The 27,125-nt window shown below is 35.7% G+C and overlaps 1 protein-coding gene across 1 annotated transcript; it reads right to left on the minus strand.

The window, feature by feature from the left end:
- Window positions 1-2,106: 2,106 nt before the first annotated feature.
- On the minus strand, window positions 2,107-25,413 carry EIF3E (eukaryotic translation initiation factor 3 subunit E). Its single transcript, XM_034422185.2, has 13 exons — window positions 24,964-25,413; window positions 21,719-21,833; window positions 20,528-20,645; window positions 19,543-19,585; window positions 16,754-16,858; window positions 13,729-13,854; window positions 10,734-10,858; window positions 9,039-9,165; window positions 7,073-7,174; window positions 6,182-6,291; window positions 3,507-3,609; window positions 2,711-2,845; window positions 2,107-2,282 (listed from the first exon to the last, which is right to left on the minus strand). The coding sequence occupies exons 1-13, from the start codon at window positions 25,051-25,053 to the stop codon at window positions 2,244-2,246; spliced, it is 1,338 nt and encodes a 445-aa protein (XP_034278076.1). The 5' UTR covers window positions 25,054-25,413; the 3' UTR covers window positions 2,107-2,243.
- Window positions 25,414-27,125: the final 1,712 nt, after the last annotated feature.

Consider the following 27,125-nt stretch of genomic DNA (forward strand, 5'->3'; position numbering starts at 1 on the left):
TTAATTTGGATGTTACTGTGGATCAAAAAAGAGGAAATATGAGATGCTATGAATTCTTTATTAAAAAAAGAATAAACAGATTTTTTTAATTAAATATTTTTAGAAACAAAGAATTTTTAGAAGTATACTGCAAAGTTCTCCCTTTACGTGGACATCTGTTTATAAAAGAATAACCAGATTTTCCCAGAGCTGTTTGCTTCATTTCACGAGAGAGAGAAAAAGCTGGCTAAAGAATAAAACAGGAACTTACCTGGTTCAATAGTGCCCTTGATCAAAGTTACATATTCTTTTTAAAAATCAAACTGTAGCAGGTTTTTTTTTCTTCTAAAAACAGGGGCATCTTCAAACTTGTTATGAATAGATATGCAAACTTGTTCTTCTAATTTTCTCAGAGTTAATTTTGTGTTTCCACTTTTGTTTCTACTATTCATTGCTGAGATCCTGTAAGTCTTCTTAGGTGATTATCTTGAATAATTTGGAATCATCTAGAAATAGCTAACTTATTGCTCAGTTGCAAATGACCGAGTAATTTCCACTTTCTTAACATGCTTCTCTGTAGAAAAATGAGCAGCTAATGTGGTGGGCTATCAAGTCAGGCTCAGTTCTTGTTTACCTTGCTACACAAGGAATGAAGTTTGAATCTAATCTCTAGACCAGGGGTAGGCAACCTTAAATACTCAAAGAGCCACAAAGGTCCTAACCGGAAGCCCCCTGTTCAATTCTGGAGCCGACCAGAAGTCCAGTTCCCCCACCATAGTCTCCTCCTAGTGCGGCGTCCTTTTTCCTCTACCTATCCTAACCAAAAGTCCTATCAATTGTGGAGCCAACCGGCAACAGGAAGCCACAGCAGAGGGATGAAAGAGCCACATGCGGCTCCAGAGCCATGGCTGCTGATCCCTGCTCTAGACAACACTGTCCAGCCTAGAACTATGTCTACTAAGTTGGTGTACATGTACACCCACTTAGTAATGTAATAGATTTTAGGTTGCTAATTGCATGTTTTCCATTGGAACATTTTATTTGCTAAAGCAACTAATTCTGAAGTGAATTTGAAACTATAAATGCACCCAGAGGATCAGGTATCCAGTCCAACACTGACAGAAAGAACTGACTTGGAAATCTACAACATACATTTTAATGAGCTAAAAATAAAACCCTTATTTTTCTCATGACACTAAATTACAAACTGCCATAGACAAAACCTTTATAAAAGTTTTCTAATAGAAAAATTGGTATTAAAATTGTTAAATTATTAAAATTAAATTATTAAAATTGGTGCTTGTTCACTAAGCACTGCTGGCACCCTAGACAGGCTCCTCTGTATGGAAACTTTCAGCGAATTCCATCTTTCCTCTAATCTTGCCCTATTTTGTCTGAGAAGAGCCGGCTAAATAAAGTCGCCATTTATTATCTGTTTATCTGTTACTGACAGAAGTACTCTTCATTTATTTTTCCATATTTAATCGCTCACTAACTACACTGACTTTATCATTTCTACATTAAAAGCAATGCTTTGTTGTGCAGTATAGAAAACCATCTGAAAGCAGATATTGTAAATATTTAGGATACAGACTTTTCCTACTTGTAGTAGTTTAACAATAGTTTCAGCAATCTGATATGTACAGTTGGTTTCTAGGGGCAAGAAAACCCAATAAATTTATCTATCAAGAAGATAAAATCTTTCAGTTTCAACCAATAAAATTCAGAACCTTTATCAAGACCAATTCTTCCAAGCTACAGAAGGAGTAATCAAAATTGATAGCCTGAACAAAAATTAATTTTGCCACCTATTTCTGGCTAGAATCCCATCTAGGCCTTACATCAGCTTTGATTTTTTTGGGTGGTGAAACCTCTACCAGATTATCTCTAAAGCAAGACTGTTCTTGACTGAAAGTATGGGTACCATTTTAAATTAAAGTGGATAAATTTTGCAATATACTCTATTAGCAGTGTTATATTTAAAAAATATGTCACAAGGGGCTTTTCACAGTTCAAATTTAAGTAATTTTTAAATTTAAATTGGTTTTTTAAAGCTTTCAAGAAATCACTAGTTTTGCTGAACTGAATAAAACCTTTTCACAAATCCAATTAAAGATAGACAACCAATTAAAAGTAGCCAGTTTTATTCTGATTAATATGTACTGCAAAATTCACATAATTATCACCTTTTCAAAACAGCACATAATTGAAATCTTTATCAAATGAAAGTTGATTTTTTTTTTCTTTTAGAAACTTTAGAAATTTCAGTAGAAGCTGGAATCTTGAGTAGCCCAGTTAGGTGCCTTTAAAAAAAAAGTAAAAATAAAAATTAGAAAAGAGTGTCTTTCATTCCTAATTAATGAAACAAATATAAGCATAGCTACAGAGCATATTGACTTTGTGTATCAAAAAATACCATATTTTTCCAAAAGGAAGGCAACTATGAATCACATAAAAAGGAAGAGTAGATGTAAAAACGAAAGATAAAACATTCCTTTGCAATGTACAGTTTTTGCTTTTTAATTTCAGGACTCTTAATTCCACATATCTTCCTTATTTTGCTTACATCAGATTGATATAATTTATTTCAATTCTTCATCTGACCTTTCTGAAATATCTAGTTATGTGTCTTTGAATTACTGAGGATAATTGGACCCAAATTTTTCCTTATAGTTTTCTTTGCATACAATATTTTTTTTTAAAAAAATATATATAATATATTTCTTCTTACCTCAGCCCTGCTGCCTTGGTTTAGTTTTTTCTCAATATTCATAGCCAGCATCTGACTCCGGAAAGACAAGCTTTTGGTTTTTTCAATCACTTGCTGATAAGGAGATACTGCATTGTTCCCCATAACCACATGGCCCTTAAAGAAATCCCATAAACATATTACAATACTTCACAAAGGTATTACAAGCTGAATACTTAGCAGAGATCACATTCAAAACTGAATGTGCCAGATGATTCCTCAATTTAGAAAAAAAAATTGTGACAGGACCTAGATCGATAAATTTTAGCATTCACCCTCACCTTTGATTCCTTGTTCCTAAACACATTAATTCCTTACTTTATTATTTTACCTTGTATCTGGTTTCCTTTGGAATTTATACATTCATTAAAAAAAATATATCTGGGAATGGAATGGGAAGTTTTCACATGTCAATCAGCTCCCATTTCAGACTTCTTCCCCCAAACCAAACATCCTAAAACTATATACTCCAAGCATGGTCACTTTGTGGCCAAAGTTTAGCAACAACCCTTTTGAGATACATGGTTAATGGCTAATTTCTTTTATGCAGACTAGTGTACTTTTACAAAAAAAGATATAAAGTACATAGTACTTTATACTGTCCAAATCAGCCAAAGCCTTAACTACATATTCATTTTAGGATGGTACCATATACTAATCATCTCAGAATCAAATACACATAAAGAGAGTAGAAAATATAAAAAGCTCTTTGAGTTCTAATACTAATGAGTTTTAAGAATGCACTTTAAATCAGATTACAGTGTTTCATGGAACCTACCAATTTTGAATCTATTTTGGCATCTAGCCTTGCATTTCGGATTAAGTTCACAATCCATCGCTCAGCTTCTTCAGGTGTCATATTTAATTTATCTGCCAACATACTGAGGAAAGACAAATAAAAAAATAAAATAGAATCATGTTCTTTGTTTAAAATTTGTACTCCTTCCTGGGTTGGAATCATACTGATTTATGCTGAACAACTAAATACTCTATTTTACAATTCCTACATTGTTGCCAGTTTTGTTTTCAATTTTGATCTCGCATCAACCAGAGAAAATTGAAACATGGAAAGGCAAAGTTCCCTTGTACCAAACTTGAGTTTCCCAGAAAGTCCAAAGATTTTAATTATATTTAAAACTGTATAATTTTAAATATAATTTAGAATTTTAAAATGTAACATAAAGGAAAGTGATCTGTCAGATGTATTTTATTTGTTTGCAGATCTTTAATTGGATACTTTAAAATCTACAGTATAATCCTGTTGTTTTTTCCAACTATGAAAAATAAACAGACACGTCATAAAAACAAGCAGTTATTATTTTCTAAGTCAGCAAGTGTATCTTGTTGCCCATCCAATTTGTTTTAAGGCAGTTCAATTTGGTCTGTCCAAATTTTTAGAGAAACCAGAATAACTCATGGATCTCATAGTATACTCGGTGAAAACCAAATTAGATGTTATCCTATAGACTATATACCATAATTGTCACACAGACTCCACTGGAGTTCTGCAGCTAATGTAAACGCATATAAGCATATTTTTATAAATATATAAGTATTTTAAAAATATTCCTGAGAGGTAAAGGAATTTGTTTTAATGGGATGACCAGACAGTTTTAGCCATTAGTCAAATAACACATAACTATAACAAATCTCACTGAACTTTATCCCATCTGCTGAATGTCCATCTTGCTTCTGGTGAAATAATTGCTCTAAGGAAGGTTTTGTATTAATTCAAGCAATAAAGCATTAGAAATCTCTTTCACGTGCTTTATCAGATCACTTGTTCTGAGACCTTTCATTTCAATTGTATAGAATGTGAAGGATGTGTGTTTTTATTTTTTATAATTTTCTTATGTATGATAAGGATCTTATGTATGATGTACACTGAATATGGCATTTAATTTTGTTGTACGAGGTGCAATGACAATGAAGCAAAGTAAACTAAATTAAATCTAAGAATGTCAAAAGAAGACTTTTAACTACTGGGTCAGATTTCCAAAGATGTCACTTCATGACTAAAATTATTCCATTATCTTGTTCTTTGTAATATGAAACAGCATTTGTTGTCCTGTTAACATACTTTATGCAGATGACATTTCTGTGGCTTTCTAACAACTTCTTAGCATTTCATTCAGTTTTCTACTAATTTGAGAATTATAAAGCTTATTTTTGTTAGCTTCCAGGCTTCAGTAAAGGTCTTTTTATCTGAAACATGGCCAATAGGCAACACTATCATCTCTATTCTAATAGTTTCCCAGTGCAATCTCTATCTACCTTCAATTTAAGTGTTCAATATTGCCTTTCTAGCAATCTTAAAATACTTCAGTTTACTAAATCTGTAATCTTGCTTCTGGAGAAATAATTACTCTCTCACATCAAGGAAGTTTTTTTCTTCCTTGATATGCGAGAACATGACTGGCTCCAAATGACCCAGCTGGCTTTATATCTAAGGCAGGACAAAAATTCAAGATTTTCAGATTCTAGTATGGTGTCTTTAACCAACATAGCAAATTAGAACTTTGGACTGAAGGGGTTTTAGAGGGGATTCTAATGGTTTTTATAGTTTTATTGGGTATTTTTTTAAAAAATTTGAATTTTGTGTGTTTTATTGTTGTGAGCCGCCCTGAGTCCTTTCGGAGATAGGGCGGCATATAAGTCCAATTAATTATTCAGTGCAGAATGGATTAATGATCACAAAATGGCACATTTGGTACAAAATCATCACCCTCTCCAGTTTTTGCATATGCTACATTTAAGCCATTATATTGTTCACTTACCTATGAGTAAATCATCCTTGTCCATAAACTTTCTGGACAAAAGATAGCATATTGCTTAGCACATTGTAAGCCGCCCTGAGTCTCCAGAGAAGGGCGGCATATAAATCAAATTTTAAAAAAAAATAGACCAGGATTAAGCAATCTGGTGCTTGTCATGTTTTGGGCATCAAGTCGGAGCAATCCAGCCAGTGTGGTCAATATAAAACATTTGTGTGTGTAGTCCAAACTATTTGGGGAATACCAGATCGCCCTCCCATAAAAATAATCAGAGTGTTGTCTGTGACAATCACAACTCAAAATAAATCCTGCAGGGATGGTAACATCTACTGATCTTATGTGTATACTTTCATTATAGCTATGATACTTGTGTTCAAAGATTGTTCTTCCTTTCACAATTTTCTCTATTATTTGCTATACAAGAATGCAGGATTCCACGATATTTGGTACCTGAGGGAAAATGCACTATTTCTGCCAGATAGCAATAAACTACATGGAATTTAAAGTTTAGATCACATATAGAACAAAACATAAATTGTAATTTTTTAAACTACAATTATCTGACTATTTGACTATACTGATTCTTCATTTTTGGTAGTTCACTTACTAATTAAGTATCTCCACAATATTTGTCTGATTTTAGAAATTAACATTTTTAATGTACTTCACATTCCCTTACTTTATGCTGATACACTGGTGTATCCGACAGAAAGTCTCAAACACAAAGAGTCGTGCATTTTCAATGAAGTCTTCAAGGCAGGCCACCAAAAAGAAGTCATTCACAAGAACCTGTTAAGACATAATATATTTTCAGACATGGACAGAGCAATAGGGGAAACCAAGATTATATGGACTTCTTGCAAGCATGCATCTGCTTTAAATGACAATGTGCCTCAAAGATGCAAAATCCAAAACATAAAATGAATTCTATATGGTAATCAAACTATACTGCAACATGTTCTCCTTGACTTCTGGAAAAGGAGTCAGAAGCATTATATTACTGAGCTTCAGAGATATCTTTCACATAGTCTTGGATAAAGCAATATAACACTATAAGCATATTGCATTATCCTCCAGTTTAAATACCCATTTCCCTGAAAATAAGACATCCCCTGATAATAAGCCTAATCGGGCTTTTGAGCGCATGCGCTAAAATAAGCCCTCCCCAAAAATATTTAAGCGCAGAGCTGGAAATCAGGCAAGGTGGCAAAAGGAGCCCCATCTTGCTCCACGTGGCCCAAAATAATAAGACCTCCCCGAAAATAAGGCCAAGTTCTTATTTCAGGGTTCAAAAAAATATAAGACAGGGTCTTATTTTCGGGAAAACACGGTAAAGACAGCTTTTGACCTAGTTTCAGAATTTAACCACTTAAAACTTATGTGTTTTGTTACAGGATAAATTTTGTAAACCTTTTTTAAAAATCCCCCATTTCAATTACCTCAATTAGTTATTGTTGTTTTAATTGTCATTTCCCACAACTCTTCAAATATGTATCTATGTCCAGAGAAAATATAACTAGTGAATATTTACTGGCTTTTAAATGTTAATTATTTTTTAAAAGATTCTTACCAATTCACATTCTCTCAGCTTTTTTTGAGCTCCATCAAAGTCAACGTTCACATACAAACATTCTACAAATTCAGTAATTGGATCCTTGTAGGTGTAAGATTCCTGCATATTTTAAGAGTAATTGTACAATATAGTAAGTACATATGTAAATACTCAGTGTCCATATGATGTCCATATGACGTATAGCAAAACAAGTTAGAACAACACAAGTGAATCAGTTTTAAAGTACTGCTAAGATAAAATGGCCATTTGAAAAGTGACCTTAAATATGAATCAATGTCCTTACAAACATTTATAGTGAAGTTTGCTATGAATTCATAGCACACAAAGGCTTGAATTATCTGTACAGCTTTAATTATTAACAGATTAACAAAGTTGGAAGGGACCTTATAGGTCATCTAGTCCAACCCCCCACTCAAGCAGGAGACCCTACACCATTTCTGACAAATGGCAGTCCAATCTTTTCTTGAAAGTCTCAAGTGATGAAGTTCCCACAACTTCCGAAGGCAACTTCTATTCCCTTGGTTGATTGTTCTCACTGTCAGAAAGTTCCTCCTCATTTTTAGGTTGAATCTCTCCTTGGTCAGTTTCCATCCTTTATTCCCTGTCTGAACTTTGGGTGCTTTGGAAAACAGCTTGACCCTCTCCTCTCTGTGGCAGCTCAAGTATTGGAAGACGGCTATCATGTCTCCCCTGGTCCTTCTCTTCACTAGACTAGCCATGTCCAGTTCCTGTAACCGTTCTTCATGTTTTAGTCTCCAATCCCCTAATCATCTTGGTTGCTCTCCTCTGCACTTTTTTTTATAGTTGTGCTCTTTAAATTATACACCTTTCCTCAATTAAGATCGCATATTTTAAATTATAGTTCTTCTTCAAATATATTGTTTATTCATTATTTCCATTTATATGGTTGCCCACCTCAAATTCATGATTCTGGGCAGCTAACAATGTTATCTTTATAAGGAATTGAACTCTTCAAGTCTGGTGACTTCATGAACTTTTCTTCTAAGTATGTTTCCTGGAAACCATACCAAAGTGGTTTTTCAATGCCTTGTTCCATGATTTTTTATACTGTTGTATATTAAGTAAGTAAATAAATAAAATGATTTACTTTATTTTGCAGTGGTCTCACATCCTAACATCACTTACTTAGGTTCTGATATATTTAAAGAATGATCTGGTATCAATAGCAAGAGAACATTATATGTTCAAGTTAGACAGAAAAAAAGACCTCTACTTTTGTTTTCTTGTTTTGTACTTTTGTTTTGAAATTTGCAAACTGCCCAGAGTCACTGCAATATATTAATATTATTTCTTCTCCTTCTCCTCCTTCCCTTTTTCGTTGTAATGGCAACTTAAATTATATTTTCAAGATACTTCTTCTTCCAGCATTGCTTACTATTAAGATGTGGCCGATTAATCTTTCGTAACCTAATGTCCTTCTCGATATATTTGATCACATCACCCATCATTTGCCACGTATCACATCTATGAATAAGGTAGGGCTAATTTAACTGAATTAAGATAGTGGTGTTCCACTTAGGACTTGAGTCTTCAACCTCAAAATCATTTCTTCTTCAAATATGCATTGCTAAGAAGACAAGACTTGCAGAGAAAAACTTCATCAGGGAGAAAGAGGTCCAATCTGAGGTTACAATTTCTAAGACACCTTGGGGCTGCTTTATTTTTCACTACACACATTAAATGGCTTCCACCTTTTGGTTTAGTTCACCTGTCTAAAATGTATGTACCTAAATGCATTTTCAAAAGACATGTATCAATGAAAATCAGTAAAACCAATGCATTACTTTTAATACAAATGCTGTAAATGTAAAGGTTGTTTAAGAATACACTGAAGACTTATTTGCCTATAGCACAGAAACTCCAAATTTTATTTTCTGTTAAAACAACTTAAAACAGACTTTGAGCAACTCACAGTAATTGTAAATATGTACTTATTCCTTACCTGCTGAATAACCTTGACTAAGTCTTTCAACACCTGTCTTCGTTTTCTAACATCTTTGTTTGTTATCACAGCTGTAGTCAGGTATCGAAGAATATGTGGGCACATTGTCTGAATTGCATTAATATATCTAAACAAACAGAATATTAGTCAGATAGCAAATATTTAGAATGCAATTATTCGTTATGAACCTAGAAAAATCCCAATATTTATTTACATATTTATGGTAATCAAACAAGGGCCATTTAGAGATTAAATAAGCAAGCAATGAGCAGAGATTCCCTGAAACAGATTTTTTAATGTAATGATCAGAAAGTTGGTCTTCAAATGAAACTTAAAATTTTTCAATGGACCTAAAGGTTTATCCCGATAATATAATTAAAATGCAGCAGACATAACAGTGATTGGAATAATTTTAAAGAATTTCCATTCAAAACCCTTAACAAGTATCTTCAAAGTATCAAGCCTACAAAACAAACAGTTTTAATCAACCTATGCCAAATTACACCAATGAATTATGGCACAAAATATGAGCTCAGAGCCATTGTACAAAACAAAGTTACGGATAGAAAAATGACTCAAATACTTGTGATGTAGTAATAATAATTTACTGTAACTATCTGAAAAATGGTAATTGAGTATGTTCAATCTAGAAATGAAATCATACATATCGTTTGGATATAATGGCCACAACCTATGATGAATCATATGCCCTTGGAACACAGTGCAATGGCAGTGAATCAGTCCATTACCTCATGAAACACTTACATCACTACCCAATTTCAATGAAATTGATAGTGTGTTCCTTAAAATCATTGATAGCTTTAAATGTAATACAGTTTCAGTAACCAAAGCCATGGAGAAACTATCTTCCGTGTTTACACCAGATGCTACTAAAAGGTTTTACCTGTAATATTTCTTCACTGATTCCTGCATTACATTATTGCAAAAAGCTTCAAGTTAAAAGATAAAGACCAATTGCTAATTCCAGCCATTTTTAAAAGAAGTATCCATAAAATGCTTTGTTAGCAGCTTTCAAAGTTGACATGGATTTAACCAATTCTGCTCATCAACAAAGAATTGTTTTCTGACAAGAGGCACTCAAATATGAATTCAGCATGACCCTACATATATTTACTAATATTCTATTAGCTAATATTACTTACTAATATTAGTAGTAGCAGTAATAGTGTCCCTTACTATGGAACTATTATAATATCGGTAGTACTATTAAAACAGTTTCTTGCTATGCTAAGAAATAATTAAGTTTGCTTTGTTTTGGCATAGTGTGTTATATAAACTCAACCATTCTGACATACTGAAGAGAACAAATCATTGTATAAAACTGTTGTTGACCACTCTGTGGCCCCAAACTGAATTTTGTGCACCTCTTGAAAGTTCCCTTGGATTGCCATTACTAAAGATCCCTCCGGTAGGAGACATTAAATATGTCCGTACCGAATGCTAAACTAATGTTGCAATTTTTTAAAATAAAAAAAAATCTACTCTCCTCTTAAAAAAAAAAATCCTGTCTATAGATTTATACAAAATATTGTAAAAGTGATTCAGAAGTATCTCTTTGGAATTGTCCAATGTAGTATATTTCTGCTGTTCATTAAACTTTTTCCAGGCTTTTAAAGGAGCCTAAAAAAAATAACTTTCTATAATCATGTTGTCTGTAAATTCAACACAACTCACTGAGGCTGATAGAGGAAGAGATCGATGATGTTATCTCTGCCTTTAATATGGTTGAAGAAAACAAAGAGGGACCAGTGAATGAGCCATGTTCTCTGCTGAAGAGCCTGGAGCGGAGAGCTGACGGACTGAAAAAGAGATTTATAAAATTAGAATTATTTAATTATTAAAGCTTGTTGTATTTTGAGATTGGGAAGCTAAGGATTCAAATAAATATTTCTTAAGAGAGAATATTCACTCATTCTTTTAACAGTTCCCTATGACTGATTCCATGCTGTTCAGGAATATATCTCAATGTTCCAAAAAAGCTGTATTGGTAGCAACGAGATGACTATCAGGCACAAACAATCAGAACCACTCATGAATAGTCTCAGACTGTAACTTTTTTGCTTATCACCTATGTTACAAAAATCTCACCAGATTGCTTGCCTTTCCCTTATCTGGGAATGACCAGATAAGGCTTCATGGGTTTTGGGGGACATCATGCTCAATGACTCCAAGCTAGGCCCTCGTTTGATTCCTCCCCCAAGCCTAGCTGGCAATTCTTCCACATTGGTGCAGAGAAGATAAGGGAGTAAAGAACATTTCCCCCCCACTGTTTTAGCTTCTTTCTTACTCCATTTCAAATTATTATAGAAAAACATCACAGTTTTGAATTTCTTTCACTAAGATGGCAAGAACAGATTAATTGTACAATATGCTACCTACCGGTACCTATGGCAGAGAGCAACTGAATGGCAAATTCATTTTCTGCAGCTATTCCCACAGCCACAGTATCAAGCAATATCTCCCAGATGAAGAAAATGCAAGCAGCTAATTTATCTTCTACCTTTAATATTAAAATGACAAATGTCATTTGAAAAGCAAACTAAGAATATTGCTGCCAGTTAAGATTCTTTTCCTCACATACCACATACTTTCTCTACTTTATATTATGTAATGAAACCAACACATGAGTGTCTACCTATCCTGTTATATCTAGCAGGAAAGGCATGTTCTGGGTCCTTCTGCAAGACAGTTCCCTTGAGATTAGACTTCCCTTGACCCCACTAACCTTTTACATGGCATTAAAAACTTGGGTTTCCCACACAGACTGGAATTCTGGAAGTATGAGTAAGTGGTTTATATGGTATGTTCTTGACTGCTATGTTATGCTATTGACATTTTTTAATTTTTGGTTTGTTTTTACTCTGTTTTTATCTTGCTTTTACTGTTAGCTTCCAGAGTCATATATATGAGATGGGTATTTACTTATTTAGTTATTAAATAAATAAGCCAAAACGAAGTAGCCACTGCAAAAGCCACTTTTCCCATTAGTTTGTTGCAGGAGTAAACAAGCCATAAATGGCAGGAGTGAACAAGCCATAAATCATGTGACTTCGCATGACTCCATTTCTAGCTCTAATTTGCACTGCTGAAATTTGGTAGTAAAATGATAGATTTTAGAGGGTGTTACTTCTGATGTGGAGTAGCTTCCACATCAGCAAAAATATTAACATTTGAAATGGGAGATGCCTCTAGAAGGCAAATAGCATCCATTTTCACCTTAAAACATGTCTTCTGCTCCCAGAATTGCTTAATTTCAGGTTGTTTTGGTTTCTTTCTGTGGAGGTGTTTTTTTTTTAAAGAGGGTTTTGTCAAGAACACTGAGAGATTTTCCAGAAATGTGTTACAGATTGTATTAGCATCCTCAGTGCCAAGAAAAAATCAATAACATCTTTCTGCATTCTATCACTGGTGAGGTATAACAAAGATAATGATACAGAATATTAGATTTCTGATGCTAATGCCTGGGCTATTTGCAATGCAGAGATGGTCAGCCTGGATGAAACAAGTAGAGTGCCAGAGTGTAGAAAGATACATAATATACTACTAGGGCTAGTACTGTCATCAGGGAAATATATAGCAGAAATGGGAGAAAAATTTACTGAGGACTTGGTTACAGTGCTGAAACCAATTCAAAAACTTTAGTGAAGTACAATTATTTCATTACAAAACAACCCTGGAACTCATATAAAACATATATTATACATACCTACAATTAATAATTAAAAAGATCGTTTAGTGAAGAAAACAAAGTTCAATTAGCATCTTCAAAGATGTAGATTTGGAAATATCCACTAAAAATAGCACAAATCCTTGATTTAAACTAAAATAACTTTGCATTCCATGTTCCTAAGCATTAACTTTAACATTTTTTAAAAGGGAAAATGTTCCCTTTTTAAATAAGTGTTATATTCTACCCCCACCTTGAAAAATATGTTTTATAACTTGTCAAAGGACCAGAAATTTTAAGACTTATTCATTCTTTTTGCTTAACACATCCAAAAAAAGAATAGGTACGCAACCATGAAATATGTTCTGATTTATAATCAGATTATAATTTATAATCTATTCTGAAACTAGGAAAGGATAAGATCACATGTTAAAGATAACATATATTTTATCCTGTTTCTATTCTTTATTTTGTATGCCCTACTCATTCTACTTGCTCCTTGCCTGTACTTGTCTATCTTGAAAGATAGAGTTTATATATAGTTAATATATTATTAACTCATTTCAGGCATTATCTTCCTTCTATTTCCACCTAGAGCAGCAGTTTATTACCTATACAATGCATTTTGGCATGCTTCTTCAAGTAGATAAAAAAAAATTCCAATATTATTCCAAGTACAAAAGCAATATGGGAACAGAAAGTGCTATTATGCATATTTCTTTCACACTGGTAACTGGTAACTAGCTACTTGACCTAGCCCTTAAATTCTGAAAGCGGGACTCCAACCTTCTTTCAGCTAAGATTGGGTCATCAATAATTAACTAACTGAGCTCATTTTCCAGGCATGCAAAAACTTGAAAATATTCTCTGAAACAGAGTTTGAACAGCATAGTCATAAAAATAAATCTGAGGGAAACATGAGCTGGTATTAAATATGTCAACATCCAGTAGGTATCTTCCCCCATCTTTATTATGTGGTGAAGCAAACAAAAACAAACTCACACTATTATCAATTGTCTCTTTCAACCTTGTAAGGTCTTCCATGGCAGCATCCCAGTCCTGCATCAGAATTCCAGATGCCAGCTTTCCCCAGAGTGAGCTCAAAGCATTTCTATCTGTTGATGGAACCTGTTTTAAATAAGTGAATCCGATTACAATAACCGCAATAATTTAATATTTCTCTAGGTCAAACATTTTGATTAGAGACTTGCTGGCACCAGCAGAGAGAGAATATGCCATTGACATACTTGCTCCACAATTTTGGGAAAATGGGCTGTGTTTCATTTAGCAAATCAGTTTTGATTTTCAAGGAAACAATCAGCAGTAGGCATTTCCAAGGAGATTCAGCTGGAGATTAAAACAACAGGAAAGCCTGGAGAATTGGCAACCACAGCTTCTGCACAGCATTTTCAATTCAAGCAATAATGATCTTTTCATTAACAATACTTCAGTTTAGTTTGGGGTTTCACACACTAATTTAAAAGGGTTTAAAGCTTAACTAGTAAAATTTCAACTCTACTGAAAAATATTTCCTAATCAGAACGAAGAAAATCTAGACGGGAAAACAGGCCACTAACTGTTTAACTGATTGGATCATTATAAATTTTAAACCAAGATGTAATATAATGGCACTTGTAATATTCTACTTATGTTTCTCCTTTCCTGTCATTTTGAATAAAGGCAACAAAACAAAGTTTAAGGCCAGATCATTCAGAAAGCATACTTTTGATTTCTGATCAATTCTTACGTTTTCTCCAACTTTAAAAAAATACTTGAAAAAAGCATGCAATTTCCACGTTAGCCTATAAATAACATCTTGGACTAAGGAAATGCATATAAAACTTCTGAGTTTATTAGAACATTATTAAGTGAAATAATACGGATGTAAAATAAAATAGTAAAAAGAAAAAGCACTACTCAATACTTAAATCTCTATCCTAAGCAGCATTTTTCATAAACTTTTGATATTTGAACAAAAGCAGTTATACCATTCTTCATTTCAATAGACTAAATACTGTATCCTTAGACATCAAAGAAAATAAAATTTGATACAGATGCACTTCATACACTTTATAGTAGTGGAACCTTCTATTCTTTAGTGCAAGGGTTCCCAACATTTTCTATACCCCTTACCCCTAGAACCCTTCTGATATATTCTCGCACCCCTTACATAAGTAAATAATTATATGCATATAATTATGCATATACACTATATTTTTGAAACTTCTAAACCCAAGTTTTCGTACCCCCTGGACTATCACCTCAAATGAGGACCTGGTTTGTGGGGGCAATAAGCTGACTTTGTATAAAAAGGAACACCGCTTGGGGGCGGGGTCGCGAAAGCCCTACTAAGCAGGTATATACAAAAGTATGAAGTCTATTGCTTAATGCATTGTAAGCCGCCCTGAGTCACCAGACAAGGGCGGCACATAAATCGAACCAATAAAATAATAAAAATAAAATAAACCCCAGGGGATACGAGGACCCCCAGTTGGGAACCCCTGCTTTAGTGGAATCATCTACTAGGGCCGTGATGGCGAACCTATGACACGCATGGCGGAAGTGGCACACAGAGCCATCTCTCCGGGCACACCAGCCATCACCCGTCACTCTTCCGGGTTCCGGAGCGGACATGCGTACAGGCCAGCTGGTCTTTGCATGCATGGGAGCACCGGAAACCAGAAGAGCAGCTCCCTGGCACGCATGCGCATGCCGGAAACCAGAAGCTCAACCGCTCTTCCGGTTTCCAGTGGTCCCACGGGTGCGCGCATGTGCTCCCGTTTCGGCATTCGGTGTGCCGAAAAGGTTCGCCAACTGCACTAGGGTAACCATCTGTCCTTCCACATTTAAATGCATGTACATAATGCTATTTTTCCCACCATAAGATTACCAGATCTCTAATGGTATGCTGTTTTGGCATACCTCCATATTTGGCACTGCAGTAAACTTTAGAGTTTACTGTACTAAAAACTCAGCAAGTAAACAAATGAAAACCAGAAATATCAGAAATAAATCAATAAATCAATAACCCTCATTTCTAAATCCACACTTATGTTTGTAGTTTTCTTCATGCGATTAAAAATCATAGTTATTTGCAAGTCAGGAAGCTGGCATTTCTGAGATGAGGGGAGGACACATGGACATTGCTAGAAGTAGTTAGGTTCCTCTAGGAAAGGAACATCACCACAGGGATTGCCATGTTATTTAAATCAAATTTTGTTACATATACAATCACTGAACAAAATGTATCAAGCAATCTACAGAAATATTCCTCAAGAACAACTATAATAAGCACACACAACTGATATTTGTCGTTTGCATAGTTGCTTATTGAGGCTGTGCAGTGCTTCTGATTTAACTCACCATGATGTCACCCTTGTCTGATATCACACAATCCCAGGAAAAAAATTGCACCTACTTTAAAAAGTTAACTCTATGTTCTCTGAATCATGTTTTCAGAATCAAATGCAAACATGCACAACCCTTAGCTTTATGTATTTGGTAATTAACTTATACGGATTATGAGCCATCAAGTCAGTGTTGATTTTTTAGCAACCACAGATACATTTTTTCAAGAACTTATAACAAGAAAATTTAAAAATAGCCATCAAGTTTCCTAAAACTTAGCATTTTAGTTTAGTTAACTGTAAAAATTGTTCCATTTAAAGCAAATGTAGTATTTCTATTCAGGCAAGTCAGAAATACAACATTTCCACACTGCTCTTAAGAATTAAACATGCAGACTCTAATATGCTACTATGGTTCTCAGAAGCTAAAAGTAGCAGACAAACATTTGGATTTTAGCGATGTTATGAACTGTACTTTTGAGTGTTTAGAAAAATAAGAAAGTGAAATAAAAACTTCTGTAATGTATAAAATGAAAAATAGCCTCTCAAAAATAGAGACATCTCCATATGAAATATCCCCTAAATTAAAGTGCAGTCTATGTACAATATATTATACACCCACTACCTGATCAAGTTGAAAGTTGGACAATAATTTAAAAGTATAATATAAAGATACTTACCAATACTCTAAACAAGTATAGATATTCTGATGCTGCTGTATAATTACCACATTTATACTGGAATTTTGCGAATCTATAGAGACTATCTAGATATTCTTGCCTAAACTGAAAAACAGAGAAAATAAGCAATATCAAGAAAAAGTTAATATTTAAGGTTGAAAATTTCTTTGAAAATTTATAATTGGATATTTGTTTGTTTGTTTAGAAAATTTTATGACCACCAACTTCCTCAGGGTGACTCCAGGTGGTTTACAGGAATGAAACCTCAAATACAAAGCCACACAATGGCAAAAGAATAACAATATGCTCACATCACATTGCCCTGCTACTTCAGGCTAAACACAGAAACCTATTACAGGTAGTTCCTGACATAAAACCATTTAAGGATAGTTCAATGTTTTGACAGCCTCAGAAAAAAATGACTTATGACTTGTCCTTGAAATTATTATTATTATTATTATTATTATTATTATTCAAATTTCTATACCGCCCTTCTCCTTTCGGACTCAGGGCGGTGAACAGCCAAAATAAAAACATCTATACAGAACATTACAGTTAAAAATAGAGTTAAAATAATCTATAAATTTGGCCCATAATTTAAAACTTGTCAATTTAAAATCAATATTAAAATTTTAAAACTAACCCTAAAATCAAGACACACCGGCTAACTGAAAAAAATAAGTTTTTAGGGCCCGACGAAAAGTCCGGAGGTCGGAGATCACTCGTATCTCTGGGGGTAGATTGTTCCATAGGGTAGGTGCCACCACAGAGAAGGCTCTCCTCCTGGGGGTCGCCAGCCGGCATTGTCTGGCCGACAGCACCCTGAGGAGGCCCTCTCTGTGGGAGCGAACCGGCCAGTGGGAGGCTATTGGTGGCAGAAGGCGGTCCCGTAAGTACCCTGGCCCTAAGCCATGGAGCGCTTTAAAGGTGATCACCAACACCTTGAAGTGCACCCGGAAGTCCACCGGAAGCCAATGCAGCTCGCGCAGGAGAGGAGTCACATGGGAGCGCCCCGTCGCTCCCATAATCCCCCGCGCGGCCGCATTCTGCACCAGTTGGAGCCTCCGGGTGTACCCCAAGGGGAGCCCCATGTAGAGAGTGTTACAATAGTCCAGACGAGAGGTGACGAGTGCTTGAGTGACCGTGCGTAGGGAGTCCCGGTCCAGAAAGGGGCGCAACTGGCGTATCAGGCGAACCTGACAAAAAGCCCCCCTGGCCACGGCCGTCATATGCCCTTCTAAAGACAGCCGTGCATCCAGGAGGACACCCAAGTTGCGGGCCCTCTCCGTGGGGGCCAATGATTCGCCCCCAATAACCAGCGATGGTGTCAGCTGGCTATACCGGGACGCCGGCAGCCACAGCCACTCGGTCTTGGAAGGGTTGAGTCGAAGCCTGTTTCTCCCCATCCAGACCCGCACGGCCTCCAGGCACTGGGACCTCACTTCCAAGGCATCATTGGGATCACACCACTATTGTGATCACGTGATAGTAATTTGGGCACTTGGCAACTGACTTGAATTTATCATAGTTGCAGTGTCTTGCAGTTATGTGCAATTTTTGACTGTTTCAGCTGGCTTCTGAAAAGCAAAGTTATTTAGGAATTTGCTTAATGCTGTGATTTGCTTAACTAAAATGGTCTGGGGATTTGACTCGCTTAATGACTACATCATTTAGCAACTGAAATTCCAGACCCAATTGTGGGTGTAAGTCCAACACTATCTGTACTGAGTCTGTGTTACTATGAATGAGCTAGCCTAGATTCTCCCAAATATATTTATGCTGTATTTAACTTGATTTTTTAAACATAGAAAAATGTTCAAAATTGTTATACCTCTCTTACGTTTAATATGGCTAATCATCTTAAACTGCATATTTAGGCCACATACTGGAATACTAAAATGACAGTAATTTACCAAGTATAGAAATGAGCTTTAACTATATAAAGTCCAAAATGAGACATAATTACACTTACAATCAATGAGTTATTTGGTCAGCAAAAAAAACCTCTATGAAACAACTAGGCTAATTTATTTTCCTTAAAATGAACTAAACGTGCTGACTAAGTTTTCCTGTATTAAAACCAATAGGCTCCCAAGTCTCTTACTTTGACAGATAGCTTTCCGTGTTTGGTTCAAAATGGATGAAAACAGAGCACAGTAAATTAGAGTAATAATTCAATTTGGGAATTATCCATGCTCTGTTATTGGAAGAGGGTGTCTTATTTTGCTTTACCTACTTATCCTTATTTACTAATGTTTGAAGTGAATTCAAACAGGCTGCCTGTATTTTTTGAAAATTGCAGTCTTTAAAAAGCTGCCTGGAAAGTGGTTTACCACTGAGTTTAAAGGATTTGCAAGAATAATCCTGAATACCTTAACTAAATAAACTGGATTAATGACAGAGATTTAGAAGATTACCTTGGGAATGGAAGACAGGTATTTGTTTCTTTATTTTGTATTCTGATTTTATTTTTACTATTATTTTATTTCAGAATACTAATTAATACTACAGCCTGCACAGAAAGGAATTATTCCAATACTTTCTAACCATAATTTGGGAGAATTTCAAAAATAGGCATTATTATGCCATATCAAAAATAATTTAATTTCCAAATTATAAAATTTAAATTTATAACAAGTAATCACGATAGGAATATTTAATATCAGTATTAAAAATCAAATATAACAGGTGTTCATTTTTTATTAAGTGCAATTCACAAGGTGCATTTACAGAACAAGGCAAAAATAAAAGTTTAACTTAGTTTTACAGATTTAATAGTAAATACATACTCCATGCTTCTCAGCTAAGTAGTCAAATAGCACCCGACCATCCCTGTAATAAATAAAAATTAATAATGCTATCATTGGCTATGATATGAATCTTTAAAAATAAATAAAGTGTGTTTCTAATAGTTAATTCATTCCTCACAACCTTTTAATGGATAATGAATCTATTTCTTTAAAGCAATGATAGTGCGGCCTTGCTTAACACTTAACTATGATGAACTGACTCAGGAAACAAACCACAATTAATCATATTTTGACAGGATGTAATCAAGTTGGATTTGAAGGTAATGTACAGGGAATAGGAAAATGTCAATCCTATTTTCTACCTCCCCTGGCTTTGTTCTGAACAAAAAATCATATGCTTGCAATGGAGAAACAGCACAATGGGAACAACCTTTCCATTTAGTCCTTTCCTCATTTTTATTTTCCTGAAAGAATATTTAACATTTTATGTGGCATTCATCTTAGCTAGTTCCTCTTAAGGGAGAACAGAAACATACAAGCTTATAGTTTCATTGCTTGTGTATCTTTAAATCAGTCCCATAATTTAAATAAAATCTCCTAAGCATTATTTCCTATTTTATTTCTAATCAGAAATATTTTAGCAATTTGATTTTTAGTCCTCCTTTATTACTCTATAAATAACTCAAGGTGGCAAAAATGCCTAGTTCTCTTTGGTCCTCCTCTTTTTCTCCACAACTAGCACATTGTCAGATGGGTTGGGCTGAGAGACTGACTGATCCAGTCACCCAGTCAGCTTTCATGCCTAAGGTTTTCTGATTTCTAGGCCAGCATCCTAATCACTACACCAAGCTAGCTGTCTAAATTTAATCTAAAGCTTTAAGCATATTTACTGAGAAGTCTTGCTCAATTAAGTGCAACTCACTTTGCTTACCCACAGAAAAAAGCTTTAACTGAAGGAAAGCAGTACATTTTGAAGCATTTCATGATGTATATAACAAAAGAAAATAACATGTAGAAATACTACCTGGTGGACTGCATTTGAAGTGTGGTTTCTTTGTCTTCAAACATCTTAACAATTGGATCCATTTCTTCCTGAAGCAACTGTAGCTGTGCAACTACTGTATTTCTCTTCTCGCGTAAGGCTGAATGAAAAATAGTATGAGTGATCTATGCTCAGAAACTCTGATTCTAAGCATACATACCATTTCCCCGAAAATAAGACATCCGCTGATAATAAGCCGAATTGGGCTTTTGAGCGCATGCGCTAAAATAAGCCTCCTCCCGAAAATAAGCCCTCCCCGGAAATATTTAAACGCAGAGCTGGAAATCAGGTAAGATGGCAAGAGGAGCCCCATCTTGCTCCACATGCCCCAAAATAATAAGACCTCCCCGAAAATAAGGCCAAGCGGGGTTAAAAAAATATAAGACAGGGTCTTATTTTCGGGGAAACACGGTATATAATACTATGTAGCAACAGCAATAGCACTTAACTTATATACCGTTTTACAGTGCTTTACAGCCCTCTCTAAGCAGTTTACAGAGTCAGCATGTTGCCCACCTCAGAAAGATGGAAGGCTTAGTCAACCTTGAGCCTGGTGAGATTCGAACTGCTAAATTGCAGGCAGTTGGCAGTCACCAGAAGTAGCCTGCAGTACTGCCCTCTAACCATTGCGCCACCTCAGCTCATGTGTTCCATCATTTGCAACTACTTTTAATTAGACATACTTTACTAAAAATATAAATGTATACATTTTATAATTATAGGTGTAAGTTACCATTTAACATCAACTTCGATACACTGTATACAAGCTTGATGTAACTTCATTATTATTTTGGGCTTGGTAAAATGCGACAACTCTTTTCAAGAAAAGAACTATTATTGTATTTCCTTTTGAAGGACACCACAATTTGAAAACTTTGCTTGTTAACTATGAATTACCACAGTCTGAGAGACTAAGCCAAACGTTTTTTAAAAAGTTCTTCTAACAGTAGCAGAAACTGGAGGTGGTAAATCAAGGATTACTTGTACCCAACTGGAGGTACAGAGATTATGGAAATGCAGATGAACACATAAATAATAAAATTTATAAAATGGAACATTTATGGACTATTTCTTCACCTTTTAATTTGAAGTTACTATAAGATCTTATTGCTTTTAATTGTGAAGACTTATTACCGATTATGCAATAGTTCTGTTTAAAACCAAATCACATACCCTGTGGAATATCATCAGAGTAAAGATTTCTATAGACATCCATAGCAAAGTCCACCATGTTGGTGTCATCAAGAAGATCCAGTTTTCCTTGTAGTAATTCCTTTTCATTGTATATCTGGAAAAATAATATGTGTGAAAGAATTTCTATGTTTTCTTTTAATTTCAGGTTTATTTAAGCACAATATTCTTTAGTTTTGTAACCTTTTGTCTAAGGAGTATCACAGTCAGCCAGGTAAACAGTTTATTAATAGTTATTTAGATACCCTGAATAATCTCTTCTACAAGTTTAAAGACTTGAGAAATTGAAAAATTAGAAATCACACAGAGCAAATACATTAATTTAACACTGGATCTAGCCAGCTTTCTTTATTTAATTTTTATTATTTCAATTTATATGGCTGCTCATCTCAAGTTTATCATTCTCAGTATCCACAGCTCCTGTTGCTTCTGTCAGAATGCTGAAAGCAATATCACAAGGTCTACCCCTTTGGAGCATGTATACAACATTTGACTCAAGTAAAAAAGAAACAGGGCTTGTGCTGTGATGCCACAATGCTGCTAGTGTTAGTGTATGTGCATCGCTATCACATTACATAAGGAAGCAACATCTGAGATTAGTAAAACTGGGCTCTGCCAATTATCAAAAACCTGTAGTACAGAATTCATTATTATACCACATGCAATTACAGTCCTTACCTAGCTGGTGAGATTTGCAAATTTCTCTAATCTTATTCTTAAAAATCAAGACACCTGAGCAATTAGCTTCATGTTTCAGTTTAACTTGCTAGTTTCAAGTCATTATGTTTTATCAAAGTAATTTTCAAAATGTAGAGTAAGTCCCCTCACTTCATCTTGCTTGCCATCTTTTATCTTTTAAAAATTGATTTTATTGTACAATTTTTTGATAGTTATGAACCTCCCAGAATTGGTGAGAGTTGAAATCTATATAAGTTTAATACATTACCATATCATATGTAATCTATACAGTTTCAATTAAACACATAGGATATAAATTGTATCCAAAAACAAGTGCTAATCATATTTTGGTGGACCAAGTTAGGGAACATTACAATTTATTAGTCTATATTTTCCTTATATTAGCTCTCAGACTACAGAAAAAAAAACCTGTCATGGCTTCACACTGGAAATTCACAACTCCAGGGGAAAGGGCTATTTCATTATATATTCCTATAGTTAAGTAATGTCTAAAACCTGTAAGCATTATAGGAAAACTTCTTTTGCAGTGATTCAAAAGTAATTCCATACGTAGTTCTGATTCTAAACACATTTTTTTGTATTTCTGTCTTTGCATTAAGTTTACACATAGATGTATCAATACAAAAAAGCAGCTAACTGCATATTCTATTAACAATAAAATAACATATTTTCAGTTTAATATAAATAACTCAGAATGGAATGTGCATTAGATTTATTTAAGTGGCATATTACATAAAACTTTGATGAAAGTCTTAACTGAGGATGGAAACTCAACAACTTTATTGTGATTGGTAGTCTGATGGTTTTAGTGTTCTAAGATTTGCATAGCTATTACCATACTGTAATAATTGCAAATCCAGTATAACAGTAAATTAAGAAACTAAAATAATAGGATGGCAGTGTATATTTATCATGGCAATATAGCAGCTCCAACTCCCCAAAAATGACTATGCTTGGGCAGAAACACAGCACCTGGCCCTAACTTTTTTAAAGCAGCCATGTCTTTTCCTGTGATCATGAAACAGATGCTTTAAAGCGATGCAGACATTTTATTAGATTTTATACCACCTTTATTACTATATAAAGTGGCAAACATACACTATATTCCTTCCTCCTCCTATTTTCCCCACAAAAACAATCCTGTGAAGTAGATTGGGCTGAGAGTGACTGGCCCAAGGTTACCCAGCTAGTTTTCATGCCCTAAAGTGGCACTAGAACTCATAGTATCCTGGTTTCTAACATGGATAGTGGTTAAGTGCCTTAATTACTAGACCAAACAGTTTTTACAGATGACTCCAAAGTATCTTTTGGAAGTAAATCCGAAACTCTACTGCTTTAATCTAGCATTATCTAATGATTCAAACTGGAAAATTTCCTATTCACTTCAACAATTTCTTAATCCGCTAGTCTACTGTGCCAGCTACAATACTGTTGCAGAATAACACAGTTGGAAGGGGACCCTGGAGGTCTTCTAGTCCAATTCCCTGCTTAAGCAGGACTATTTCAAACAAGTGACTGTCCAGTCTCTTCTTAAAAGCTTCCAATGATGGGGGTATCCACAGCTTCTGCAGGTCACTCTTTAATTGTTCTCACAGTTAGGATATTTCCCCTTAGTTCTAGATTGCTTCTCTGTCAAAAATCAGTGGAAACTATGTATAAAAGTCAATTTATAAAATGCACATTAGAAACAGTAATTAATATACTCAACTTCCAAGAGCTTCAGATTGCGGTCAGCTATCCAGACTAGAACTGCAATAATTTTGGCCAGGCTTGTTCCAACAAAAACACCTTATATCACCTAAAATTACAGTGTTACAAGCACAGCCATGATAAATACCCTCAGATCCACGCTTAAGGCATATGACCCAAAGGACTCTTTTGCACTATGATGACCCAGAGGACTCTTCTGCACCATGAGATTATTTACAATTTAAGTAAAATAGGAATTTATCCATATTTCCTTGTAAGCCACCTTGAGTCGTAGGTGGAAATATAAATTTTCTATTTGGCATGCAGTTTTTCTTCCACATTACACAGAAGGAGATCCTCTCAAGTCGGTCCTTTTCTAACACTTTTAAAAAGCCTTCCTTTCCTTTATTTACAAATATGGCTCCAGGCTCAAAAGAAACCTCTTAATCGATAACAAGTTGTTTTATTGCATTAGTTTCCTTGACACCTATCGATTGGAAGGGGGAAGGGAAACAGACGCCTTTCACCCTCACGGGTTTGGGATTTCGTGGTGGTCTCCCATCCCAATACCGGCATTGCATGACGTCTTAGATGTGCACCCAGTCGGCTATTTAGAACAAGTCCAAATATTAAATCTACAAATGTGGTTTGGGAAAAGTCACAGCTTCGAGGTCCGTCACTCGCGATCCTCAGCTATAGAGCAACTGGCCTCACTAAACCCGCGCCTCACAGAGAGGCGGCCCAGGCTCCCTCAGAGCCTGGCCGCCTTCGACGAGGCTCCCGGGGAGATTTCGCCCCGAATCCCAGACGGCAGTGGATCGGAGAGTCGCCTCACTCACCCCTTTTACGGAGAGGAACTCGAGGAGCGGAAAGACCAGGTGCCGGTCCAAGAAATGAGCGATCCGGTTAGTCAGATCGTATTCCGCCATCTTGGACAGGCGGCTGAGGAAAAGGCGGGTCCAACGCACGCCGCCGCCAGCACGCCTAACCTCAAGTGCGCATGCGCTTCAGGGCGGGTCCCCCGACTGATCAGGATGGGTTCAGCTGGGCGGTTCAGCGGTCAGCATCAGCTACGCATGCGCATAGGCCACGCTTCTCTTTTACGTCATCCTCCGTTGAAAACTTTATCAGAGGTCTTCAAACTTGGCAGCTTTAAGACTTGTGGACTTCAACTCCCAGAATTCTCCAGCCAGCTTAGCTGGCTGGAGAATTCTGGGAGTTGAAGTCCACAAGTCTTATAGCTGCCAAGTTTGAGGACCTTAACCCTAAGAGCGGGTGGGCGTTTTGCTTGCAATCGCTCTCCGCTTTTCAGAGCATTGGCTTGGTAGGTTCTGCGGCTGGGTTTGATTTCTGGAAGTCTCTCCGCCTTGGATTGCCTTGACAACTCGTATCTTGCAGTATAGGGCAGTGTTTCTGCAACCCAATAACTTTAAGAGGTACCGACTTCAACTCCCTGAATTCCCCCATCTGGCATACTGGTTGAGGGAATTCTTGGGATTGAAGTCCTTAAGTCTTAAAAGTTACTGCGGTTGAAAACACTGGTATGTGGTGTGTGCTAAGGATATGCTTAACTGAACCCTAGTCAATTCGACTATGGCCCAGGAATCAAAGTAATTTCAGGAATGCACAATACAAAGATATTTAGATCAAAATATTGGTGGATATAGTGCCAGTATATATTGTATTGTATCCACAGAGACAACCACGATTTAAAACAAAATGAAAGCAAGGATGATGAGACCACAATAGAAATCTAAAATACTGTCTGTAAAAATTAGATTTATTGCACAATGCTTCCAAATCCTAAGCTAGATGGAACAAGTGTAAAGTTATTTTAGAAATTTACATACAAGCTGTCTGCTCAGCCTGGCCCTGCCCTCCCTCCTCCTCCTCCTCCTCCTGTTAATGAATTTATTAGAAGATGCATTGAAAATAAATGTATTTATTTTATATACACACCTATCTTGAACCAAACTCTGGGGTGGTTCACAACCAAGAGATAAAGCCACATCTATGTATAATAAAAATATGTAAACCGAAATTATTAAAACCAAAACACTAGCTAAACATTCTCATGCAGCCTCCAACAGGTTCATCTCAAAAAGCTCACCCTATCCCAGTGTTTAGAAACTTAAAAGGCCTGCCAAAGGATGAACAGTGTTTCATATGGGGCAGGGAGGGATTGCTATTAATGAGGCACTTCACTTTCGCACAGCTGAAAAACAGCACAGAAGAAGCAATTTTTCTCTCTGTCCTTTTTCAGTTCTCCCCTTAACTAGGGGGAGGCCCCCAGCTTCTGTTTTCAAAAGCAAGGAAGAAAGCACCATAGAGAGCTACCTACTACACTACAGCAATGTTTCTCAACCTTGACAACTTTAAAATGCCTGGATTTGTTCCCAGCATTCCCTAGTTAGCATGGGGTACACCTGGATACAAGTGAAATATGTCTTTGGCTCTTCCCTATAAAATTCTGCCTATATGAATGCAGTCAATTTCCTTGTTAAGCAGCATCTAAGATCAACAACAAACAGTAGCAGATGAAATTTTTGAAGTAGAAAAGACCCAAGTGAGAGGAGTTTAATATGTGCTCCTTAAGGACATGGAGATGATACTTCCGATAACTTTTAGTATTCAGCAGTTGCATTAAGCTTCTATTTCCTTTGTTGCCTTGTGATGCTGCTTCAGAGGGATATTCTAGGAATGACTGTTGAAGCCAAATACCCCTGCAAAACTTTGCACAAGCTAGATCTCTCCTCTCTCTCGTCCATCCCAAATTTAAAAATAGACTAATTTGAAATAGAACTCCCTCACTTCATAATCAATGTGTGCTTTATTGGAAAAGAAGCAGATGGAGAGAAACAATATAGTTAAGTTTATACAGAATACTTACCGAAGACTAAGTGAATCATGTTTGATTCAATTAACCCAATTTTCTGGGCTTACACCAGAGGTGGGTTTCAGCAGTTTCTTTTTTTTTTTTTTAATTTGATTTATATGCCGC

Source organism: Pantherophis guttatus, chromosome 3 (genome assembly GCF_059756535.1).
Source record: "Pantherophis guttatus breed Tessera chromosome 3, ASM5975653v1, whole genome shotgun sequence".
Taxonomy (NCBI): Eukaryota; Metazoa; Chordata; class Lepidosauria; order Squamata; family Colubridae; genus Pantherophis; species Pantherophis guttatus.

What these genes read in the sequence shown, in the direction of transcription:
- EIF3E (XM_034422185.2), bottom strand. Translation starts at nt 25,053, where the DNA reads ATGGCGGAATACGATCTGACTAACCGGATCGCTCATTTCTTGGACCGG. An exon ending in CCAAAATAGATTCAAAATTG is followed by an intron (nt 2,846 to 3,506) that starts GTAGGTTCCATG and finishes GATTTCTTTAAG; the next exon opens with GGCCATGTGGTTATGGGGAA. An exon ending in ACCAAGGCAGCAGGGCTGAG is followed by an intron (nt 2,283 to 2,710) that starts GTAAGAAGAAAT and finishes TTTTTTTTAAAG; the next exon opens with GCACCTAACTGGGCTACTCA.